Source organism: Scardinius erythrophthalmus, assembly GCF_964197995.2.
Source record: "Scardinius erythrophthalmus genome assembly, chromosome: 2".
Classification (NCBI taxonomy): domain Eukaryota; kingdom Metazoa; phylum Chordata; class Actinopteri; order Cypriniformes; family Leuciscidae; genus Scardinius; species Scardinius erythrophthalmus.
In genome coordinates this window covers 25260889-25285213 of record NC_138222.1, presented here as the reverse complement: position 1 = coordinate 25285213, position 24325 = coordinate 25260889, and the positions used below count along the sequence as shown (strand labels likewise).

The 24325-nt window shown below is 36.1% G+C and overlaps 1 protein-coding gene across 3 annotated transcripts in view; it reads right to left on the bottom strand.

Moving 5' to 3' along the window:
* Window positions 1-7814: 7814 nt before the first annotated feature.
* The window catches only part of stim2b (stromal interaction molecule 2b), a 60086-nt gene continuing 43575 nt past the window's right edge, over window positions 7815-24325 (bottom strand). For all 3 annotated transcript variants that reach the window (XM_081357260.1, XM_081357259.1, XM_081357258.1), the window contains 8 exons: window positions 23586-23701; window positions 21144-21321; window positions 18489-18666; window positions 17561-17722; window positions 17033-17133; window positions 16683-16921; window positions 9511-9691; window positions 7815-8901 (listed from right to left, as the gene is read on the bottom strand). In XM_081357260.1, coding sequence (XP_081213386.1) covers window positions 8370-8901; window positions 9511-9691; window positions 16683-16921; window positions 17033-17133; window positions 17561-17722; window positions 18489-18666; window positions 21144-21321; window positions 23586-23701 — 1687 coding nt within the window. In that variant the 3' untranslated portion in view covers window positions 7815-8369. The remainder of the gene's footprint in view (window positions 8902-9510; window positions 9692-16682; window positions 16922-17032; window positions 17134-17560; window positions 17723-18488; window positions 18667-21143; window positions 21322-23585; window positions 23702-24325) is intronic.

Below are 24325 nucleotides of genomic sequence, written 5' to 3'. Positions count from 1 at the left end.
TCCCAATGATCTAGCACACCCCACATCCAAAGATGACTACCTCCCAACTATATAGTATGTGAAAAGCTATACGTCAAATAAATAGTATTTAGTCCATTGTCCAAATACACACCAAGCAAAAAAAATACCAGGATGACCTACTACTTCCACAGAGATAGAAGTATGCATTTGATGGACATTTTACTATCCAATGAGTCACAGGAAAGAAGTTTTCATTTTAGTAAACGTCGAGAAACAGTTATGCGGCTTACGTTGTAAGTCACATAACATTGTCAACATGATGGCTATGCCTGGATTAAATTCAAACTACACACGCATACTACAGAATGCACTTTATGAACTGTCAAGAATCACATTTTTCAAACGCAGTACTGACAGAACACAATTTACTTCGGTCATTGCAGGTGTGCACAGCTACATTGATGATGATGATGTTCCTGTGGTGACCTCATATGCAATGAACAAACACCATTATTATGCAAAATGTATTTCCCTTTTAAAGAAAAGACAAAAATCAATGAAAACATAAGCTTGTTTATGTTAGATTTAGTTTTTTTTTTTTTTTTTTTGTGAGATAGCACCAAGGGTCATTGTGGTTACAAACAACATATGCTGACACACGTACACACAGGAGACGTGTTAAACCTGTGAGCTGGGAGTGGTACTGGGGGCTTTACTTCATTCCACTACATTCCTTCAGTGGTACATGACTGCCATCTAGTGCAACATCTGTTTTTGCTGCGAGCAGGATCATTAAGAGAGACTTTGCAGGTTTTCTCTCTCTCTCTCTCTCTCTGTGTGTGTGTGTGTGTGTGTGTGTGTGTGTGTGTGTGTGTGTGTGTGTGTGTGTGTGTGTGTGTGTGTGTGTGTGTGTGTGTGTGTGTGTGTGTGTGTGTGTGTGTGTGTGTGTGTGTGTGTGTGTGTGTGTGTGTGTGTGTGTGTAGATAGAGAATGCCACTGAATGAACAAGAAAGAGAGACAGCATGTTGGGGAAACATATGAGAGCGAGCAAGGTTGAGTTGTTTTAACATTTCTCCTTCTTGCTCTTGCTCTCTCTCTCTCTCTGAGCAGACCATTCATCATAAGAATCTTCTCGGCGTATCTCTGTGTGGAATTGATGAACCATCAACACAATTCTCCTCACTTTCTCTTTATATTGATAAAGCAATCATGCATGTTTCTCCTCCAGTCACCAGTGCCCACTTATAAGATAAATGGGGTGTCACACAAACACATTTTTGCTTTTTCTATTGCTCTAATGTATACTTCAACCTCCCTAAAAGACAGAGAGAGAGAAAGACTGAGGAAAAAGAGGACAAAAATAGTATTCTCCACCATTTCAATACTGATTCTAATGTCTTAAAACTATTTTCCAGAAATGTGAATGCTTAAGGGTGGTGCAGAAATAAGTCCTAACCCCCGGGATATAAGTTAGCATTTTTGAACTTCCAGCCCATCATTCTGAAGTCAATTGGTTTTTAGAATATGTTTTGGGTTAAATCACTAAAATAAGGTCTATGGTTAACAAGCTCGGGATATTTTCACGTTTTATTCTACAACATAAAATAAATAATAGATATAATAGGTTATAATAGATTAAAGCTATTCACAAGGTTATAGTAAATGCCTAGTGGGCTGACTGAATTACTGTATGAGTTTCTGCCAATATCTCTCACTACAAATAATTAAAAATGTGCCAGGGGCTGAAGTCAGGGCTGTTTTTTTAGTTTTTTTTATCACAGAGCATGCAAATGTTAGGGGGGGTAGGGGGCATGGCCCAGGAATGCCACCCCCTTGTTGCCGGCCCTGCAAGCTGTGCTTCTATGTGAAAATTATCTTGGTGAACAAAATGTGTATGAGTCATAGTTTTGTTCATCACAGAGCTTGTTTTCTGCAATAATCCAAAAGCCAATGGAAAAATCTGTGGCTTTCCAAGGGAAACAGGGTGATGCTAACTTTTGAGTTTCAATCAAAAGTTTGAAACTTTTGAGTTTCAAACTGAATAAGTCCATTACAACCCTACTGCACGTTTCAAAGCATATAAATTTCAACCAATATAGGTTTCATATACATATGATACAAACTATGAATTCCTTCTGTACAATGTAGCTGATACACTGCTTTTCACATATCTAAAATAGCTGTACATTGGAAATGGAGCACAATTAAATTATACAATATGTAAAAAACTGTCTGATGTTAAGTGACTGAAAAAGGTAAGATTCTCAAAATACTATTACAAAGAGCTGGATACAAATCCCACATGATAACTCTTCAGTTTAAACTCAATTATGAGGTGCATTTGATTGTCTTTATTTTATGAATTTACTTACTTGATTAAATTGACCTGTGCTTTTTTTTTTTATATGCACAACGCATGATGTAACCTAGTCAGCCCGGATCCGGGCCATATCCAGATCAGATGGTGGACCTGCGCCTAGACACGTCCACAACGCATCCCTGAAGTGTCAGCAGAGGTTGTGTCAACTAAACTCTCCCTTGTGAAGGAGCCAGCGACACGACAGCCAACGGCACTGATCCTCAACAAACCAATTCCTTGCCACTGTCGCCTTTTCCACCTTTGTTGCCATTGGCTTGGCTTGCTTAGTTGGGGACATTAAATGTAACATTTAATTTAATATTCAACAATAATATTGATCTGTCTGCATTGACACTATTATACAAGAACTGAACTGAGCTGATGATGACATCACGGTTTACTCAAGAGCGGCTATATATATATATATATATATATATATATATATATATATATATATATATATATATATATATATATAACTAAATAACTACATAAACTAAATTAATAACCTTTTTAAAACAAAAATTAAACATCACTGAATTTACTAGCTTATTATCTGGACTGTGACACTATTTTCTTCTGGAAACAAACTTTTTTGCATTATTTTCCTGTTATCACTGGAGAGCTGCTTTGAAACAATCTGTATTGTAAAAAGCGCTATATAAATAAATGTGACTTGACTTGAAGACATTGACTAGCTTGTTCAGGTGTGTTTGGTTAGGATTGGAACTAAACTCTGCAAGTTATTTCCCCTCCGGGACCAGATTTGAGGAAGCCTGCATTATGTTAAGACTGTGGCTAAATCTGAAATCACCCCCTATAGCCTCAAATAGGGTGTTATTTAAGGATACAGCCATTTATAGTGGTGTCCAAAACCATAGTGGGTGTTACTGAGTGCACTCATTCTATCCCGATATATCAATACCGAGTGTACAGCCGATGTGCGCTCAACGGCTGTTCGAATTCGCTCACTCGTTTTCATTCGCTCCTTCAAGTTAACAGTATTAGTGGATTAACGTAGGGAATAGTGATTGAGGGTTTAGGTGGCGATTTCGGATTTAGCCTGTGTCTTAAAGGGATAGTTCACCCAAAAATGAAAAGGCTGTTATCATTTACTCACCCTAATGTTGTTCCAAACCTGTATGATTTCCTTTCTTCTGCTGAACACAAAAGAAGATATTTTAAAGAAGGTTGGTAATTAAACAGTTGCTGGTCCCCATTGACTTCCATAGTAGTTTTTTTTCCTACTATGGAAGTCAATGGGGTCCATCAGTCGTTTGGTTACCAACTTTCTTCAAAATATCTCCTTTTGTGTTCAGCAAAAGAAAGAAAGTCATACAGGTTTGGAACAACATGAGGGTGAGTAAATGATGACAGCATTTTCATTTTTGGGTGAACTATCCCTTTAGCCTAGACTAGAATGAGCAACTAGCGGTTAGTCAAGGGGCAATCAGTCTTACTTTTTAATATCAAATTAGACCAGTCTACGTTATGCAGCTGACTTAAAACAGATATTAACAGAAAAAATAAATGAAATGTGATGGCCTTTAAAACTATTGGCAGTTATGCAACTGGCCCCAGTACTGCTCTACAGAGCGGTGAAATCCTCTCATTCCCATATTAGAGAAACTAGAGTGATGATAACTTCCAGATCATTGCAGCTATGGTCAGGCAATCACTACTTACAAAAATTACAGCTGAAGTGTATACAGCTTTAAAAAAAAAAATAATAATTTTAAGTAAAATACTTATAGGTTAGACTTATAATAATAGGCTAATCCGCAACATGGCCTGGAAAACAGATACCCTGCAGAACTAACACATACCTTGTTTTTTCATGACTTCTGTGATGCTTCACCAAACGGCATGGTTTTAATGGTTTTTCTTTGTGGAACTCGACGAATTAAATTAATGATTCTGACCTTCCGTAATCTGTCTCTAGTCACCCAAGTTAGCTAGGATGCGCTAGGTGTGGGCAGATTTTACTAGCGTGACGTTGCAGAAATCATAGAAGAGAAGAGATACCTTTTATCGTTTGTTTAGGTTTTTTTTTTTACTTTATTTTTTAGCTTCAGCGCCAGTATGAGAGAGCGCCAAGTGGTGACAACTGTTCTGATTGGTCCTTTATGATTGATTGCGATGCGTCACGCCAATCACGCTTGGTTAGGACACAGCGACAGAGTTTTTTCTGACTGAAATCGGCTGTGTCAGAGTAATATAATAACTCACAGACAATGTTTAATTGATTGCACAGATGAGACTTTTGCCTCTTTTTTTATTAATTTGTTCTACTGTATACAAATATTCACACAAAAAAAAAAACAGATCAGCTCAATCATCTCAACATTCATGTGTCCATGTAAGTCACTGTATAAATATATATACACACAAACACACGTGTATATGCATAAAACATGTTTTCCCTTCATCTATGTATCAGCGTATACAATGCTGAGAGAGTGAGTTCTGAGACAAACAAATTTAGGCACCACTGTCACGCTGTCCTCTCTGGCACTGGACAAAGGTCTTGCAATTAAAAAAAAAAAAAACTGGGTTTTTTTTCTTCTTTTTTTTGCCAAAACATAATCAGTTTAGTGCCCCATTGTGGATGATTTGTATGAGTGGAGAGAGGTAATGATCACAGTGATGGTAACGCCCTTGAAACAGGGCACTCAGTCCAAGAGAGAGGGATTTTGGGTCAAAATCTGCATATACATTTGTCCTCAGAAAAAAATAAAAAATCTTTCCTCAGCTACCCAAAAGAAATCAAATGTCTACAATTTAATAATTCCTAATAAACATATTTATAATATTTCAGAGAATAAATATGGTAAGAGGCGTCAAATCCATCAAATTGATTTTTTTTTTTTTTCTGGCTCTGATATCAATTTGCTGCTTTTTAACGCATCTTTACAAATATTCTCCTTAATCTAACAAACATAACTTACTCTTATGCCGCCAAAAGCGACTCTTTCCCGGTAAGGAAAGCAATAGTGCAACAACCTTTAGCAGGATAATTCAGTAGCGCTTTCCACACAGCAGTTAGTCAAGACGCCTTATAAACGCCACACCTGAAAATGTCTTCAAAACACTTCTAAAGGTCAGCTGTGAATTTTATACTGCTATGAATTTGCTGGCATCAATCTTGTATTGCAGAATTGTGTTTTAAATCAAAACAGAAGAGTGTAATGATCATTAAAATATAGTGCTTAAGTATTTAATACATTTTAAGAACGTAAAGTAATTTTTATTAATTTACTAAACTATTGTGTTCATCATAGGCAGTCTGACATGCTGCTTTATGTTAAGTGTTACCTCTTTTTTTTACTTAAAAAAATATTGTCAAGTACAGGAGCTCTGTGGCAGTAAACAAAAATGACAAAGCTGAAAGCCCACCCTGGGCCCTTGAGAGGAGGGGAAAGGATTTTTGACGGTTTTCACACTATAGGAAAACCTCAACCTTACCGATGAACTTAATGTCAAAGGCAGGGATATTTGAAGCAACATCCAGCTGTCGTTGAAAGTATTGTGAATTCAAGGCCTGGTTTCACAGACAGCATTTAGATTAAGCCAGGATTAGGACATTTAGGATTAGTTCAATTAGGACATTTAAGTAGCTTTTATAAATGTGCCTTAGAAAAAAACATTACTGGCGTGCATCTTGAGACAAAACAATGACACCGACATATTTTAAGATGTGTCAGTGCAAGTTGTTTTCAGTTAAAACAGCTCAAACATGCATTTTAGTCTGGTACTAGGCTTAAAGGGATAGCTCACCCAAAAATGAAAATGACCCCATGATTTACTCACCCTCAAGCCATCCTAGGTGTATATGACTTTCTTCTTTCAGCCAAACACAATCAGAGTTATATTAAAAAATATCCTAGCTCTTCAAGCTTTATAATGGCAGTGAATGGCAGTCCTGATTTTGAAGTCCAAAAAAGTGCCTCCATCCATCATAAAAGTGCTCCATAGGGGGTTAATAAAGGCCTTCTGAAGCGAAGCGATGCATTTGTGTAAGAAAAATATCCATTTTTAAAACGTTATGAACTAAAATAAATAGCTTCCGACAGACGGCCGAACGCATCGATTTACGGCGAAAGAGTAACCCTTGACCTGACACATATGCATTGAAGAACACGGAAGAGCAGAGGATAGAGCAAAACAGTAGGCACGAATTAGAAGTCTAAAACAAGAATTTTTAAAGAGAAATGTCAGAGGTTTTGATATAAGACAAGAGGAGCTTGAGTTTATTGTCCAGCTCTATTTGTTTGAGCTTAAAGGGTTAGTTCATCCAAAAATGAAAATTCTGTCAGTAATTACTCACCCTCATGTTGTTCCAATCCGTAAGACTTTCGTTCATCTTCGGAACACAAATTAAGATATTTTTGATGAAATCTGAGAGCTGGATCACTCCTCCATGTGCTTCAACGTTATTGAAACTTGTCGTCCCAGAAAAGTTAGTAACGACAATGTTTAAAATAGTCCAAGTGACTACAGTGAATCAACAAGTTTATCAAGCGACGAGAATACTTTTTGTGCGAAAAACAAAACAAAAATAACGACTTTATTCAACGATTCATTTTCTTCTATGTGGGCCTCTTGAGTGAGTTCACGTAGTGTAACAGCGCAACGCTTCTGTGTTGTACGTCACACGCATAACACACATGACCAGCGTCGGCCAATAGTGAGCCTACGTGCTGACGTACAACACAGAGGCGCTGCGCTTTTACACTACTAATTTTCAATAACATAGAAGCCTATGGAGGAGTGAGACAGCTCTCAGATTTCATCAAAAATATCTTGATTTGTGTTCCGAAGATGAACGAAAGTCTTAAGGGGTTGGAACAACATGAGGGTGAGTAATTACTGACAGAATTTTCATTTTTGGGTGAACTAACCCTTTTATGCTACTCCTACATCCTACTTCACACATCGCGTCAGGGGTTACTCTTTTGCCGTATATAACGACTTGCGTAGGCTGTCTGCCAGAAGCTAGTTATTTTAGTTGATAATGTTTAAAATATGGATATTTATCTTACAAAAACCCATCGTTTTGATTCAGAAGGTCTTTATTAACCCCCTGGAGTCGTATGGATAACTTATGATGGATGGATGCACTTATTTTGGACTTCAAAATCAAGACCACCATTTAGGCTACTACCATTATAAAGCTTGAAAGAGCCAGGATATATATGTTTTTATATATATAACTCAGATTGAGTTTGTCTGAAAGAAGACAGTCATATACACCTAGAATGGCTTGAGGGTGAGTAAATCATGGGTTAATTTTCATTTTTGGGTGAACTATTCCTTTAAGCCTTGTCTGTGAAACCGGGGGAATATGTTACATTTTGGCATAAAAGAAATAGTTCAACCAAAAGTAAAAAAAAATCTGTCATTGTTTACTCTCCCTCAGTTCGTCCCAAACCTGAAAGCTAATAATTTCTCTGTGGATCACAAAATTTTTATATATATATATATATTTTTTTTTAATTGTTACATAGGTCTTGCCATACAACCACAGTTCATGATGTCCCACATACAAAAAACAAAACAAAAAAACAACATAGGCCTACAGGTTAAGAAGGGCATGATGGAAAGACAATAATGACTGAATTTTCACTTGTGGATCATCATACATTTAGGACAAATTTCAAGGAGATTTTTACAATGTTGATCGTCCAACATCCCCCCCCCCCTTCTTGTTTTTGGTATGCTTCCTGACCCCTTCCTAGTGACATCATTTGGGTGCACTTTATTGAAAACAAAACCTTAACAGAAGACAGTGAAAAGGCCATGTTCTGCAAAATGCTATGACATTTTCTGGCCTTCAAAGGCATACATGTGAGGCTAAAAAAAGAAATCACCATAAAAAAGGCTTCCAACCCAGGACTGTAACCAGATGGACTTACATTCCATTTAAATAAAAATAAAAAAGGACAAAGAAACTGAAAAATGTTTTGGCTTCTGGTTGACAGCATTACCCTCATTTATTTTGTTTTAAGGCTTCTTTTTCTCTCCATGTCATCCTCTTCTCTACTGTTCTTCACAGCTTTTTGCTTTTCTTGAACAAGCTCTTGATCTTGGAGCGTTTTTTCTCTCCGTTATCGCAAGAGTCCTGGGAGGAGGTGGTTTGGAGTTGCTTGGGCTCCTTGATAGCTTTGCTTTCTATGTCGAGTGAGCTAATCGAGGGGTAATGTCCCTCTGGAGGCGTCCCACCAGCGGGCAGCTGCCCCATGCTGTATGACTTTTCCAGAATGCCATTATAGGCCACAGCTTTGGTTCTGGGTTGAAAGGTTAAACTTTGAGATTCTGGGAGGACGGAATAGTGGGTAAGGTCAGGAGAGCCCTTGTGACCTAAGGAGGAGTCAAGAGGAGATGAGGGGGAGGATGTGGAAGGAGGTAAGGTCTCCATGGCCGCAGCCTGGGCCTCTTGCGCCAGGAGAAGAAGTTCCTCACGAGAGATTTTACGTGGTGGGGTATCCGTGCCCGTAACATATGTACTTTGACCAGAGAACTGCTTCCTGCCCAAAGAGGAACTGAGAGAGTCTGAATCTGAGCATGTGTCCTGAGGGTCCCTGTGAAACAAAAACATAAAAAAAACACAAAATGCATCATAATAATCTAAAAAAAGATACACTATCAGTCAGTAGTTTGGAATGATCCATTTGTTTTATGTTTTTGAAAGAAGTCTATTATGCTCACCATTTATTTGATCAAAAATATAGTAAAAATAGTGTTATTTGTGTAGCAAAAACTCAACGTTCATAATAATAAAAACCATTATTAATAATTGAGCACCAATAATAATTGAGCACCAACTGAGCATATTAGAATGATTTCTGAAGGATTGTGTGACTGGAAAAATAGCTGCTGAAAATTCAGCTTTGCCATCACAAGAATAAATAACTTTTCTAAAATACTGTTATACTATCTCACAATATTACAGTTTACTGTATTTTTTATTAAATAAATGCTGTGTTGGTGAGCATATGAGACTTTCAAAACATAAAAAGAAATTTGACCGGTAGTGTACATTCACAGACATTACTCACATACCTGTATACAATAAAAGCGATTTTTTTAAAGACAGGTAAGTTAACAAATTAACGTACAGAATTTTTAAAGCTTTATATATAAAATAAAATTCTAGTAAGATATGAAAAAAAAAGAAAAGCTGTAGATACCCCTTCCTTTCTACAGTGAAGAAGATGTGATCATCGTCTCCGTCGGGTCTGTAGGCCAGGGGGGCCGAAGCCATGGACAGCAGGTCAGGGTCAGCAGAGAGGGACGAAGGCTGAGACAAAAGACTTCTGCGAGAACGACAAACACTGCTGTTGCGGGTCAGAGGAGGTCGAATCAAAGAAGCTGTGAGGACAGATAGATCATTAGCAGTCTTTCATGGTATGCTTATCATAACAAAGAATGTACATTATGAATTAAAAAGAACTGTCCAATGAAAAGTCCAAACCAGATATAATAAAAGAACATTTCAAACACACTAGAATCTGACACACTAACACGGTGTCTGTACAAAGCACGCAAATATGTACGCGATTGGTTTTCTTTTGCTAAGAGTCTAGCTTTAACATTCTAACACCACATCGTTTCACACTGTACAAGTTTAGCACTGAAATGCAGGGTTAACACTGCAAAAGCTGTACTAACCCTGCTCCAGAGCATAACCCCAGGTAAAAAGCGGGCCAACCCCCGCTTCTGAATTACAATTGTGAAACGTTCCTTTAACCAGGGTTAAAGGGTTAGTTCACCCAAAAATGAAAATTCTGTCAGTAATTACTCACCCTCATGTTGTTCCAACCCCTTAAGACTTTCGTTCATCTTCGGAACACAAATTAAGATATTTTTGATCAAATCTGAGAGCTGGCTCACTCCTCCACAGGCTTATGGACACTATAACTTGCTGGCCCAGAAAATGTATTAAAGACATTGTTAAAGGGATAGTTCACTTTGAAAATAAATTTTGGTATGTTTTAGCTTACCTCAAGGGCATCCAAGATGTAGGTGTCTTTTTTTCCGCAGTAGTTTCAATTTGGATATTTTTAGGTCAAACCGTTCTTGTCTGTCAGTCGTATAATGCAGGCCGATGGTCACTGTATCAAAACACAAGCACAGAGTCCAAATTAAAACAATTCCCCATCGTCCAAATTAAACAATTCCCCATCGTAAGTACACATTGACGGCCTAAGACACGAAACGAGCGGTTTGTGTGAGAAAATGAACAGTATTTATATCGTTTTTTACCTCTTGTAACACAGCACGTCCAAATGATCTGACGGCGCGGGCGGGTATAGATATATGAATAGATGTCGCCTTGGCTACGGTTTCATTCCAATGAACTGCAGTAGCAAAGGCGACATCTAGTGTATACATCTATACCCACTCGTGGGCGGGTATAGATATATACACTAGATGTCGCTTGGCTACGGTTTCGTTCCAATGAACTGCGTAGCCAAGGCGACATCTATGTATACACATCTATACCCACCCGCGCCGTCAGATCATTTAGACGTGTGCTGTTTTCAAGAGATAACAACGATATAAATACTGTTCGTTTTCTCACACAAACCGCTCGTTTCGTGTCTTAGGCCATCAATGTGTACTTACGATGGGGAATTGTTTAATTTGGACGATGGGGAATTGTTTTAATTTGGACTCTGTGCTTGTGTTTTGATACAGTGACCATCGACCTGCATTATACGACTGACAGACAAGAACGGTTTGACCTAAAAATATCCAAATTGAAACTACTGCGGAAAAAAAGACACCTACATCTTGGATGCCCTTGAGGTAAGCTAAAACATATCAAAAATTAATTTCAAAGTGAACTATCCCTTTAATATAGTCCAAGTGACTACAGTGGCTCAATCTTAAGTTTATAAAGTGGCGAGAATACTTTTTGTGCACAAAAACAAACAAAAATAACGACTTTATTCCACTTTTCATTTCCTTCTCTCTGGGCCTCGAGTCTTTTCACGCAGTGTTTTTACGTAGCGCGTCTGTGTTGTACGTCACCACGCATCACACACATGACCAGCGTTGCCCAATAGTGAGCCTACATGGTGACGTGCAACACACTACATAAACTAACTCGAGGCACAGAGAGAGAATGAAATGAATAGTGGAATAAAGTCTTTATTTTTGTTAGTTTTTGCGCACAAAAAGTATTCTCGTCGCTTGGACTACATTAACGATGTCTTTAATAAATTTTCTGGGCCAGCAAGTTATAGTGTCCATAAGCCTATGGAGGAGTGAGACAGCTCTCAGATTTCATCAAAAATATCTTAATTTGTGTTCCGAAGATGAACGAAAGTCTTACGGGGTTGGAACAACATGAGGGTGAGTAATTACTGACAGAATTTTCATTTTTAGGTCAACTAACCCTTTAAAAGCAGTGTTTTTAGAACGACCATAACTCGTGGATAATCGCAGTGTGTTCTTTTTAACTTTCTATTTACCCAAAAATCCTGAAAAACAGTACAGTTTCACAAAAAAAATAAATAAATTATATATATATATATATATATATATATAAAGTCATGTGAAAAATAAAGAACACCCTTTAGAATTGTAAAATTTTATGTATCAGAACATAATTTAATAATTTAACATTAAATAATCTGGTCGTTAACAGGTCTTAAAAGTAGGTAAATACAACTTCAGATGAACAACCACACATGACATATTACACAGTGTCATTATTATTTAACAAAAATAAAACCAAAATGGAAAATCCATCAGTGACAAACTACAGCCTTTAATTCAATTGCTTGTAAAGCCACTTATAGCAGCAATAAGTTGAAGAAATCATTTTCTGTATGACAGTATCAGTCTCTGGCATTAATCTGGAGGAATTTAGGACCACTCTTCTTTACAACATTGCTCAGTTCATTGAGGTTTGCAGGCATTTGCTTGTGCACAGCTCTCTAAAGGTCCCGCCACAACATTTCAGTCAGGTTGAGGTCTGGACTTTGACTGGGCCACCAACACCTTGATTATTTTCTTTTTCAGCCATTTTCTAGATTAGCTCTTCCAGCAGCGCAGCCTAGTCCCCAAAGGACCTCTGCTTCGTCCCACAAAGCTCCTCAGTGATGCAGCCAGTCTGCAAAAGACCCTGTGAATATTCAACAGACCCAGCTGCCCAGTCCACCATCCGAAGTTCAGCATCCTCCAAGCCCAGCGTGGCAATGACTACTGGATTGCAACTCTGCGCCCTTCCCACTGCACGCATCACCAGTGGAAGACTGATCACCCGACTGTGTGGAGCGTAAATATACACTTATCAAACCTCTTTCTAGAAACCTTGGCATTAGTTTATACCTGCAGCCTATGTTTTTCTAACTTGCTTAGATAACAATTACCTGGGGTCAGTTTGTTACAAATAATCGGTATATTATTTGTTTAATGATAAATAAGCTAAGATAAATTTGTTTAATGATAAATAAGTCTCGTGGTTCCATCACAGAAAGCCACAAAATCACTTTCCAGAACATTCTCATTCACAGTTCCATGCTGGTGGAATGCTCTCCCCACCCTCATCCGGAATGCAGAATCCCTGACAACATTCAAAAGACAGCTGAAAACCCATCTCTTCCATGAGCACTTAACCTCATACATTTTTTTTTTTATTATTATTAAAAAAAATCTCCTTTTTCCTTTAAATCCTCGCTTATCGGGCTTATGCTACTCTGAACAATGCCTGAACTTCGTATTTTGAGCACTTCTTGCGTTGTTTCTTGCCTCTTCACGATGACTCACTTAATTTAGTCCTAATTTGTAAGTCGCTTTGGACAAAAGCGTCTGCTAAATGACTAAATGTAAATAAGCATTTATTTATCACCATTTTGTCACAGCCATCTAGGTGGTTTCTCATAAGAAGCATTCCCATACAATTCTCTTCCATCGCTACATTCAGTTCAACAACATTGTATTTATCCATTCTGTGTTTACATCATTTGTTTGTTTTATTGTTTAATTCAGTACTTTCCCTTTTGGTTATTAGTTTATTATCCTATAGCAGTGCATATTCATTATTAGCATTATTAATCATTGTGGTATTTGCTCTTGCATATACTATTAATACATTTCATTAAATTAATTACAACTGTGTCTTCATTGTGTTGATGATCAAATCCTTCAGATAAATCATCTGACCAACTCTCTCTAATTTACATTCATTCTAAATTATTGAGCAACTCTTTTGGGAATTGGGAGTGCTAACCACACCTTAAGTGAAACATGATAAAAAAATCATTGGTCATCAAGTCATTGGTGAATTGAGTAGAAATCATTACAGTTGTAATTTTGCAAACCTAAGCCGTGCAACCAAGTTCTTTTTAGAGAGAAGAGGCTTTCTCCTGGCAACCCTTCCAAACATGCCATACTTTTTCTTTTTCTAATTGTACTGCCATGACCTTTAACATTTAACATGTTAACTTAGGCCTGTAGAGTCTGAGGTGTATTTCTTGGGTGTTTTGCGATTTCTCTGAGCCTTTGCACAGTCTGACCTGGGGGTAAATTTGCTGGGACGTCCACTCCTTGGAAGATCTTCCTCACTGTAGAATGATGGACTTTAAAATGGTTTGGAAATAGCCGTATAAGCCTCCTCAGATTGATGGCAGCAACAATTGCTTCTCTAAGATCATCGCTGATGTCTTTCTCCTTGGCATTGCGTTAACACACGCCTAAAGGCTCCAGACCAGCAAACTGCCAAAACTTCAGCTTTTATAGAGGTGATCACACTTGCTGATGATCAGTTAGTCAAAGACATTTGATTAGCAGTGTCTGACTGCTATTTACCCTTTTCATTCCTATGGAAGCTGTAAGGGTGTACTTAGTTTGTCACCCATGGCTTTTCCATTTTGGCCTAGTTTTTGTTAAATAAATAATTACATGGTGTAATATGTCACATGTTGTTGTTCATATGAGGTTGTATTTACCTAATTTTAAGACCTGCCAAGGACCAGGTGTTTTTTTTTTTTTTTTTTTTTTTTTTTATATGTCCTGATATAAAACCATAGAATTCAATAGGGAGTATGTTGGCCATTCTACAGAATTGATGTTGGCCATTCTACAGAATTGGTGCAAACTGCTGTCCCACAACCAAAAATGTAAAAAGCATTTAAGTATTCAAATGTTAAATGTTTACTAAGATCCTTCTATTATCTATTGAATACACAATAATATGTATAGCTAATAAGGTTTATATTCATAAATGTTCATAAAGTTTTTTTTTTTCATTGTTGTTTTTAAAAATAAAGTTAAAATTTAAAAAAAAACATTTATTTAATATTTTATTTTTAAATCATGAAACTTTATGTTAAAAAATGTGTCCAGCATTTTTCTGTCCCTACCGAAACAGTGTGTGTTTTATTCCATTGGCTGAGATTTTAACCACAGCCGTACATTTTTGATCAGGAAATATTCCTGTGTCACTCTCTCTTATAGCCTCTCTTACATTGTAGATATTTCGCAAATCATTTTGAGGGAAATGTGTTCAAAAGTCTGAAAATCTGTGTGTAACTTTAAGGAACGTCACTACCAAACACCTTTTTTCTGCAATTAAGTAAACTTTGTTGGGTGTTACTCCATAAAATTTAGTTTGTATGTGTGTACAAGTGTTCAGAACTGTGCTAGGTAACCATGTGCTGGTTATCACCTTTGAACTAGGCTCAAACGTATCTAAAATTGTCACTACCGAAACAGTCACTACCGAAACATGTTATGCAAATCATTAGTATCTTAGTATGTTTTAGTAGTGTTTTAGTATTTGAGTTAAAATTCTGTAATGTGATATGGTTGCAACCAAACATTACTGTCACTACTGAAAATGTGCCGCCACGACCGAAACATGGGATGTTTTGTCTAAAATAAAGTATATTGAATTATCAACTAAGATGTTATTATAGTGTTTGGTTCAATGTATATTCAGACTAATAAATCATTAACTTTGAAATCAGTATGATTAACTTAATGACTTTTACAAAGAAAGATTGTATTGAAAATACAACAAATCTTTTAAATTACACTTGAAATATTGTTAAAATTGTAATTGTTATTGATTTACCTGTGAAAACTTTTTTTTAAAGCTACACTGTGTAATTTTTTTAGTTGATTCTTAGCAAAAAAACACTTAGTTCTTTCAAAAATATATGTGCTCATTAATGTATATTTACTTCTTTCAAGTAATAAAGTATTCTCGTAAGTTTATAATCTGCCATTGAATGTACATACGGGTGAGGGGTTCGAATGCCGGTCACCATGTTGCCCCTCCATCTTGAAACTACATTAGCCAAAGAGGGACATACCTGTAAATTCAAGCTTCGCCTTTCGCGCTTTACACTCAGTGACACAGAGACGAATGCGAGGGGGAGATTACTCGCGACTGCCGGCAGATTTGAAAGATTGCTGATGGAGGATCATGCCTATTTTCGAGGACATGTAGCAGAGTCGCCAAGGAAGCGAAAGAGAGAATTAAAACGTCAACGCGTCAGGCAAATTAGCAAGACCAAAGTCAATACTGGAGTAACTTTTCCCAGATGGAAAGAGCTCATGAGGAGCAAAGATTTTAAAACGGACGGCAAAGTTGCCTGCTTTCTTCTCGACAGGTAATTCAGCCTATTTGTGTAAATTCAAAGTTTTATAGTTGCTTGTCTAACCATAGCATGGTTGTGCATAACGCCAGAACGACCTCTAGTATAACTTGCGTTACTTTCCTCACGTCAATGGTGAAAAAGTATTGTTTACCTTGTAACATAAATCTGTGCTGCGACGGATCACAGGTGATGAATAGTTTTAAAGGCGCAATTGGACGAAGTCGAACTGGAAGCCATGTTAATTTTGGAATAATACGGCCACCGTAGGAGTTAAAATGCCCTCGAATTTGAAAGGAACAGAAACTAATATTCACTGGGTAGTCATATACAATTTCACCGCTAGATAGGGGAAAATATCACACAGTGTAGCTTTAAATAGCAAAAAATATATTTACAAGGTAGATGTAAACAAAATATGAATAGGTCAATATAAGCCTTCTTATTAAATAATTTATTATTGTGTTTGGGTAGTGAAAAATTTGGGGAGAGGAAAAATATTCCAAAACTTTCTGAAAATACAATATGATAAATAACTGCACAGTTACTAGAAATGTGTACCATGGATATTATACAATTTGCATAGATAAAAAATTTGTGGGAAAAGACCTTTTTTTTTCAAGACGTTTCCAACTCTGACTTTGAACCAATTCTGTTGAATGGCCCATATATGTGTGTGTGTGTGTGTGTGTGTGAAGTCACATTTTCACAACATTTCTCACAGTTTGATCCTGAAGAGAGAAACTTACAGGTGAACTGTGGAATGATTGGTGGTGTGTCCTCGTCAAGATCGTCCACCCCGCCAGCGATTGGGTAGGGTGGCACCGACATCCGCGGCATGACCACCCAGCTGTGGTCAGCGTACAGGGAGGCGGTGAGGCTGGGCAGCCCAGAGTTATTAACTAATGGAAAGCAACATAATTTCTCTATTTGGTGCCAGCGGTGGAGACGTTCCCGCAAACACGCTGTGACCTCTGATAGAGATTTTCTAAAAAGCAAAAAACACTGATAAGCTTTCATGTAATGCGAGAAACCATTAGCTTTTTGTGTGGGTGGTTGGTAAAGTGACTGCATGTCTATTGCTTATAAGTGTGCTTACTTAGCCTCAAGTATTTTGTGGTCTACTTCATCCAGCGATGAGCTGTGTGCAACATGGAGGGTACCAAACACAGAGTTCCTCTTCTTCTTGATCTTTTCTGCCTGAAATTCACACAACATGAACATAGAAACACACAAGTGATGAAAACACAAAGATACTGCATGGAAATCGTTGGTTGACCTGAACTCAAGCTCTTCTCTCCTGCTGCAGTGGCTGCTAATTGCTTTAGTTTAACTGCTGATGACTCATTCCAGAAGCAAATAACAAACGGAAAAACAAACCATGTAGTTAAAAGGTAATTTAACCACATCATTAGAAATCTAAATTAAAGGGGAGAAGTTTCAGCTTCGTTTGTGTTAGTCTCTGAGAGAGAAAGATATTTGTTCAGGTAGTTTAAAACTGAAAAGGAAACTTCACTTGTAACGCATAAGGGTTGAAGTACAACGTAAATCTTTTAGAAACTCAAAGAACCTATAATTGTTTGGTCATTTCCTGTCCTAACAGGAAGTGACAACATAAATCACTCACCTCGTCCTTTGCGACCATGAGCTGCTGTTCAGCATTCTGTTTTTTAATGTTGTAGTACTGCACTTCCACCTCATGTGTGAGCTGTAGCCACATCTGCAGGGCTTCAGGCACCGACCAATCTGACTGCATCTCCTTCTCTGCTCTCTTCAGCGCCATTCGCACCTGGAAATACCCAACAAACACTCATTATTAATTATTAATCATTATTATCAATATTAATCCTCAAGGCAATTTTAATAGCTTGAAAAATATATTTATCATTACTGTATCATGTCCATAGCTCATATGTACTGTATTACTTTTAGACAGACAGAAATTCTGACACACATAAAATAGTCTATTATTGGTTAGTTATTGTGTTAAAATAAAATAAAAAATAGCAGTAATGACTTTTAAATTGTTAAAAGATTAGTATTTCTAATAAATACTTTTCTTTTGAACATTCTATTCATCAAAGAATTCACCTGACACTGAAGACTGGAGTAATGGCGGATGAAAATGTAGCTTTGCCATCACAGGAATAAATTACATTTTAAAATATATTCAAATACAAACTTGTAATAATATTTCACAATTTACTGTATTTTAAATCAACTAAATGTAGTCTCTGTGTTTCAAAAACATTTTTAAAAAACGTACCAATCCAAAACATCTGAACGGTAGCGTATGTATACTGTACACGGCCATGTATACTGTACAAAAACACACCAATCATGCCAATTATTACAATTTTATTGTAAAAAAAAAAAAAAAATAACTGTGGTTGTAAAAAAATTTAACTGTGTTTTACATGACAGTCAGGCTTTTTACTATGTAGGTGGGAAGTTCTTAGCCAGAATAAACTACAATATGAATAAAGTCTGGCTTATCACACTAAAGACCAACTCACATCTATGACAGACCTTGTGTGATTTATATTGGTTCCTACCTGCACTAGTTCCTCCTCTGCGTACTTGAGTCTGCTGAGTTCACATTCAGCCCCCTCTCGCAGCTCTCGCAGTCTGCTAGCTTCTCTCTTTGCTCCGTTGATCTCATCACGCATCTTCTGCTCCAGGTTCTGCTTCTCCACCGCCACTGTCCGGTTCTCCTCCTGAGCCTTTTCCAACCTGATGAAACCACAGAGCAATTCAAGTCACATCTGAAATCTGGTGTGTTAGAATTTAAATATATTATTAATGATTAGTATTATATTCTGTCATCATTTATTCACTCTCATGTTGTTCCAAAACTTTGACTTCTTTCTTCTGTGGAAGATAAAAGAAACGGTATCCTATCCACTCTTTTCCATTTAATGAAAGTGAGTGTGGATATAGGCTGTAAAGCTTCATAATAGTATCATAAATAGAGTTCACATGACTTGTGTACTATATTCCAAGTCATATGATAGCTTTGTGTAAGTTTTGTGTAAGTCTTATACCTTTATGAATGTAATGCCAACATCATTGACAGTGTAACATCAAACATGACATATTGCGTCTACAGACTCCATATGTAGTATCTTAGATCGATTACAAAATTACACTGGTATTCAGGGACAGGCATTAAGGTTGTTTAGATCCTACCTGTCTGACCGTTACCATTTTATTTAAACAGGGAATTATCTAAGTTAACGCCAGTATATTATGGAGTGCCGCAAGGACCTGTTTTAGGCCCTCTGCTATATTAATTATACATGCAGCCCCTTGGTAATATTATTAGAAAACTTGGAGTTTCCATTGCTATATGCTGATGATACTCAGATAATTTTGAAATTTCATCTGGTCTTGATGAAATATATAACTAAGTTGACAGAATGTGTTAAAAATATAAAATACTGGATGACCAGATTAGACAGAGATATTACTTATTGGAACGAATATCTGTACACGGGAGCTCTTAGAATACAATTTGAATTACATAAGACAGCAATTTGTCTATTGAAAACCATATTTCACAAGTTACAAAAACATCATTCTTCCCCCTCAGAAACATCGGCAATCTATTCTCTATGTGTTATCTGTATCTGATGCAGAAAATCTAGTTCATGCATTCCTGACATCTAGACTGGATTACTGTAATGCACTACTATAGGTGGTTGTCCTGCATCCTCAATAAACAAGTTACAGTTAGTCCAAAATTTAGTTGCTAGAGTTCTCACCAGGTCAAGAAAATATGATCATATAACCCAAATTTAATGCAAATAAAACTAATATAGCTGTATTAATTAAGTTACAAAAAAGAGCTATTAGAATTATTAATAAAGTAGGATATCGTGAACCAACTAACAAACTATTTATTCATAGTAATACCTTAAAATTTACAGATATCGTATACATAAAAATATTGGAAATAATGTACAGAGCACTTAATAAAAGTCTTCCATCTGGTATTCAGAAATTATTTAAGTTACGAGAGGGTAGATATAACTTAAGAGGCCTGTTTATGTTTGAATGTGGAAAAGAAAGAATTAATGTAAAATCTAGATGTGTATCAGTTATAGGTGTGAAATTATGGAATTTACTAGAAGATGATTTGAAATTATGTACTTTTCTGTTTAGTTTAAAAAAAATGTAAAAAGAAAATTGTTAATGAGTATTCAGTTAGTATGTACATTTTGTTAATATTATGTAAAGGAAAAGAAAGGGAGAAAAAAAATGTATGTGCAGTATTGTATTGTATGTATTGTATAATTATGTATACTGTTATTTTTTTATTTCATTTTTTTTATAATTTATAATGCTGATTCTTCAGGTATGTGGTAAAATAGGGTAGGCAAATATAAGCCTCGGCTTCAGCCTACTCTTTTTTTTTTTTTTTTTTTTTTGGTTATTTCATTGTTAAATTTACCAGAAAAAAAAAATTAAAATAAAATGTCATCATCTCTACACTGATTACCTATTAAGTTTCGTATCAATTACAAAATATTGCTGCTCACTTATAAGGCACTAAATGGTTCAGCTCCTGTGAATTTAACCAATCTTTTATCATGCTTTTATCAATCATGTTCTTTAAAGAGTCGCAAAACTCTGGACTTTTGGTGATGCCTAGGATAGCAAAGTCCACTAAAGGATGGAGGGAGTTTTCACATTTGGCTCCTTAACTCTTGAATAGCCTTCCTGATAATGTTCGGGGCTCAGACACAATTTCCCAGTTCAAATCTAGATTAAAGACACACCTTTAGCCGAGTACATTGTACATTTCTGCAATATGAACATTACTTTCACACCTCTGATAGTGTATAGTGTGTGTGCGCGTGGATACAGACAGCTAAATTTAGTTTGTTCTTCATATACAGCTATAGCATGGCTTCAGAATGGACAACTTTTATGGTGCTTTTGCCATATTAAAGCTAGTCTCTCCTTTTGTGTTCTACAGAAGAAACTCATATGGATCTGGAATGACATGATGGTGAGTAAATTGATGATAGTATTTCCTATTTAGGACGAACTATTGCCTTGAGGAATAGAGGAATAAAAGAGCTTAATGAGCCTTCTCATAACAAGAAATGAAATATGATGTTATACAGATGAAAGAATAAGGCAGAATATCCCATGGTTTTATTCAGACAGGCACAGTCTCTCTTTCACTGTCTGTTTTTGCTCACCGGCTCTGTAGCTCTGTCAGGCTCAGTTCAGCATTCTGTAGACTCTCCAAATCTTTCATCATCTGGGAGATGTGAACTTTAGACGATTTGTTCTGTATGTATGCAAACCAGCAGCCCCCAACACCAATGATGATTGAAATCATCAAAATAAAGTCCTTCAGCCAGTGATGGTGTGGACCTAGAGGGAGGAGACAGGAAAAGAAAGTATTTAAACAGATACTTTTATACAATCATTTTGTATAAAACACTAACCAAACTTTATATTACTTATAGTGAGCTGTTAAACCTATAATCCACCCAAAACTGAAAATTATGTCATCATTTACTCTCTCATTTCGTTCCTGTTCAGTTGGTAACTAAACAGTTGCGGCTTGCATTGACTTCCATTGTATGGACAAAGAAATATATAATGTAAGTCAATGCGAACCAAAACTGTTTGGTCAACATTCTTCCAAATATCTTCTTTTGTGTTAAGCAGAAAAAAAGAAATGCATACAGGTTTGGAACGACATGAGAATGACAAAAATGATGACATAATTTTCATTTTTGGGTAGATTATCCCTTTAACTGCTGCAACCGGATGACTGAAACGGTTGTAAAAAGTGATGACTCAACTTAAAAAAAAGCGAGGGAATTACCTTAAAATTATTAAGTAAATAAACTAATTAAAAAAATTAAGTTATGTGGAATTGATCAACTGATCACTTTTTACAGTGAATTTTATATCATTTCCACCTGCTTTGAGAACGGGATCAACTGATTCATTAAAAAGATCTGACTCAAAAAAGAAAAATTAACAATTCATTAATAAATTGCACATTGTACTTTCTCTCATTAACTTTTGAATGTACCAATTGTGGTCTGTTCCTTGCACAAAGCTGCTTGACTGCAGAATAGCCCAGAAGAATTCAGCACATACACTTCCATTCAATTTTTTTTTGAAATATGATTAATTTAAAATAAATGTATATTTATTTTAAATATATTTTTAAAAATGTATTCTTGTGATGGCAAAAGTTAATTTTCAGCAGTCATTCTATTCTTCAGTGTCATGATCCTTCAGAAATCAATAAAATATGCTGATTTAGTGTTTAAGAAAAATTCCTTGTTATTATCTTTGTGTATTATTGTGCAGCTTAATTTTTTTAGAAACCATGACACATTTTTTAAAGATTTTCTTTTTTTTATGGATAGAATGTTCAAAAGAATGTTTAAAAGGGTAACACTTTACTTGAAGGGGTGTGCATAAGACTGACATGACACCTTCATAATCATGACATGGCAGATGTCATAAATATGAAGGAGGTCTCATGCATGTTTATGACAACTGTCATTAAGTGTCATTCGCTCAATTATGACATTTTTAATGCAAATATGACATTCATTGAGATGTCTTTGTTATGACAACTTGACATAAACCAATACATCATAACCTGTCAGTGTCTTTGTCATGACAACTTGACATTACCAAGACAACATAAATTGTCATAAATATGTCATAAACATGACATAGCAGATTAATTATCATACTTAAGAAACCACTTAGCTTTATGGGTTAACATTTCATTAAACTGTCAGGTGGTTGGTTTTGACATTGGCTGTCATGAAGCCTTTACAACTGTGTCATGAATGTTTTTCTTGACCTCAACAACAGTGGTACAAATTTAATTTGTCATTAAAATGTCATAATGGCCTCATGACAGCCAATGTCAAAACCAACCACATGACAGTTTAATGAAATGTTAACCCATAAAGCTAAGTGGTTTCTTAAGTTTGATAATTAATCTGCTATGTCATGTTTATGACATATTTATGACAGGTTGTGTTGTCTTAGTAATGTCAAGTTGCCATAACAAAGACATCTCACACAATATCATACTTCCATTAAAAATGTCATAATTGAGCGAATGACACTTAATGGCAGTTGTCATAAACATGCATAAAACCTCCTTCATATTCATGACATGTGTCATGTCAGTCTTATGCACACCCCTTCAAGTAAAGTGTTACCAATAAAAGTATTAATTTATCTCCAAATAAAAGTCTTGCTAAATAAAAGTATCAATTTCTCTACTGACCCCAAACCTCACTGTAAAAATATATGATCAATAAGTTATAACAACATATTTTACATTGCTTTAAGTTAAGCAATTTTCAACTTTCTACATAAGTTAAACAAGATTCAACTACTTTTTTAAAGTCAGTTTAATGTAATTAAAGTTGAAATGACCTAAACATCCAAGTTATACCTAAAAAAAAATGTATTTTACAGTATAGTGTAGTCATATGAACTACATACATTTTGACTGCATTGAAAAAAGGACTAGTACGTTATTTGTTTTCCAAGGAAGCAAAGCCAAATGGTTTTGTAACAACATCCATTTTGGGCTGAACTATCCTTTTAAATAAACAATTAAACTAAACATGTCTCAGTGCACTTACGTAGTGGAGGTCCAAAAAGCACCGCGTCCAATGCTTTTAGATTTAATTTCTGTTTATGTCGTTGGTCTAATATCTTTAGCTGCATAGACATAAACGACGGTTCATTGGCCGCTAATCTGTAACAGAAAGGAAAAACAATGCAGGTCAGGAGTAAGAATGTGAGTCAAGATCACACAAAATCAGCCTGTTTCTACTGACAAGAATCATAGTTTGTGATCCCTCAAACAACCGTTACTTTGAAATGTTTAGTGCAAATCAACATAAGTACATCCAATAAACGGTTACACTTTATTTTGATGGTCCCCTTTAGACAGTAATGTAGCACCAACACTCATTAGAGTATTAGATGAGTATTAGTAGAATGTTAAGGGAAGGGGTTAGTAGAATAAGGGGTTCGGGTTCCAAAGTTACTTAGTCAGTAGAATGTCTGTTGTGGGACCATCACAATAAAGTGTCAGCAGATTTTAAACAATCTACTAATGATCTAATGAGAGTTAGTTGACATGTAGGTGCAACATTTCTTACAGTCAACAGAATGTCTAAAGGGGACCGTCAAAATAAAGTGTTACGCAATAAATCTCATAATAAAAATAAAGCAAATCCCTGTAAGTAGAAAACTATCCTATAATGTGTGTGTGTTTGCACAGCCTATGTGACTGTAGTATGTGTGTGTATGAATGGCAAGTTCAAGCTCAAAGACTAATTTTAAGAAGTGAGTACTGTATGACTGAAAGATCACA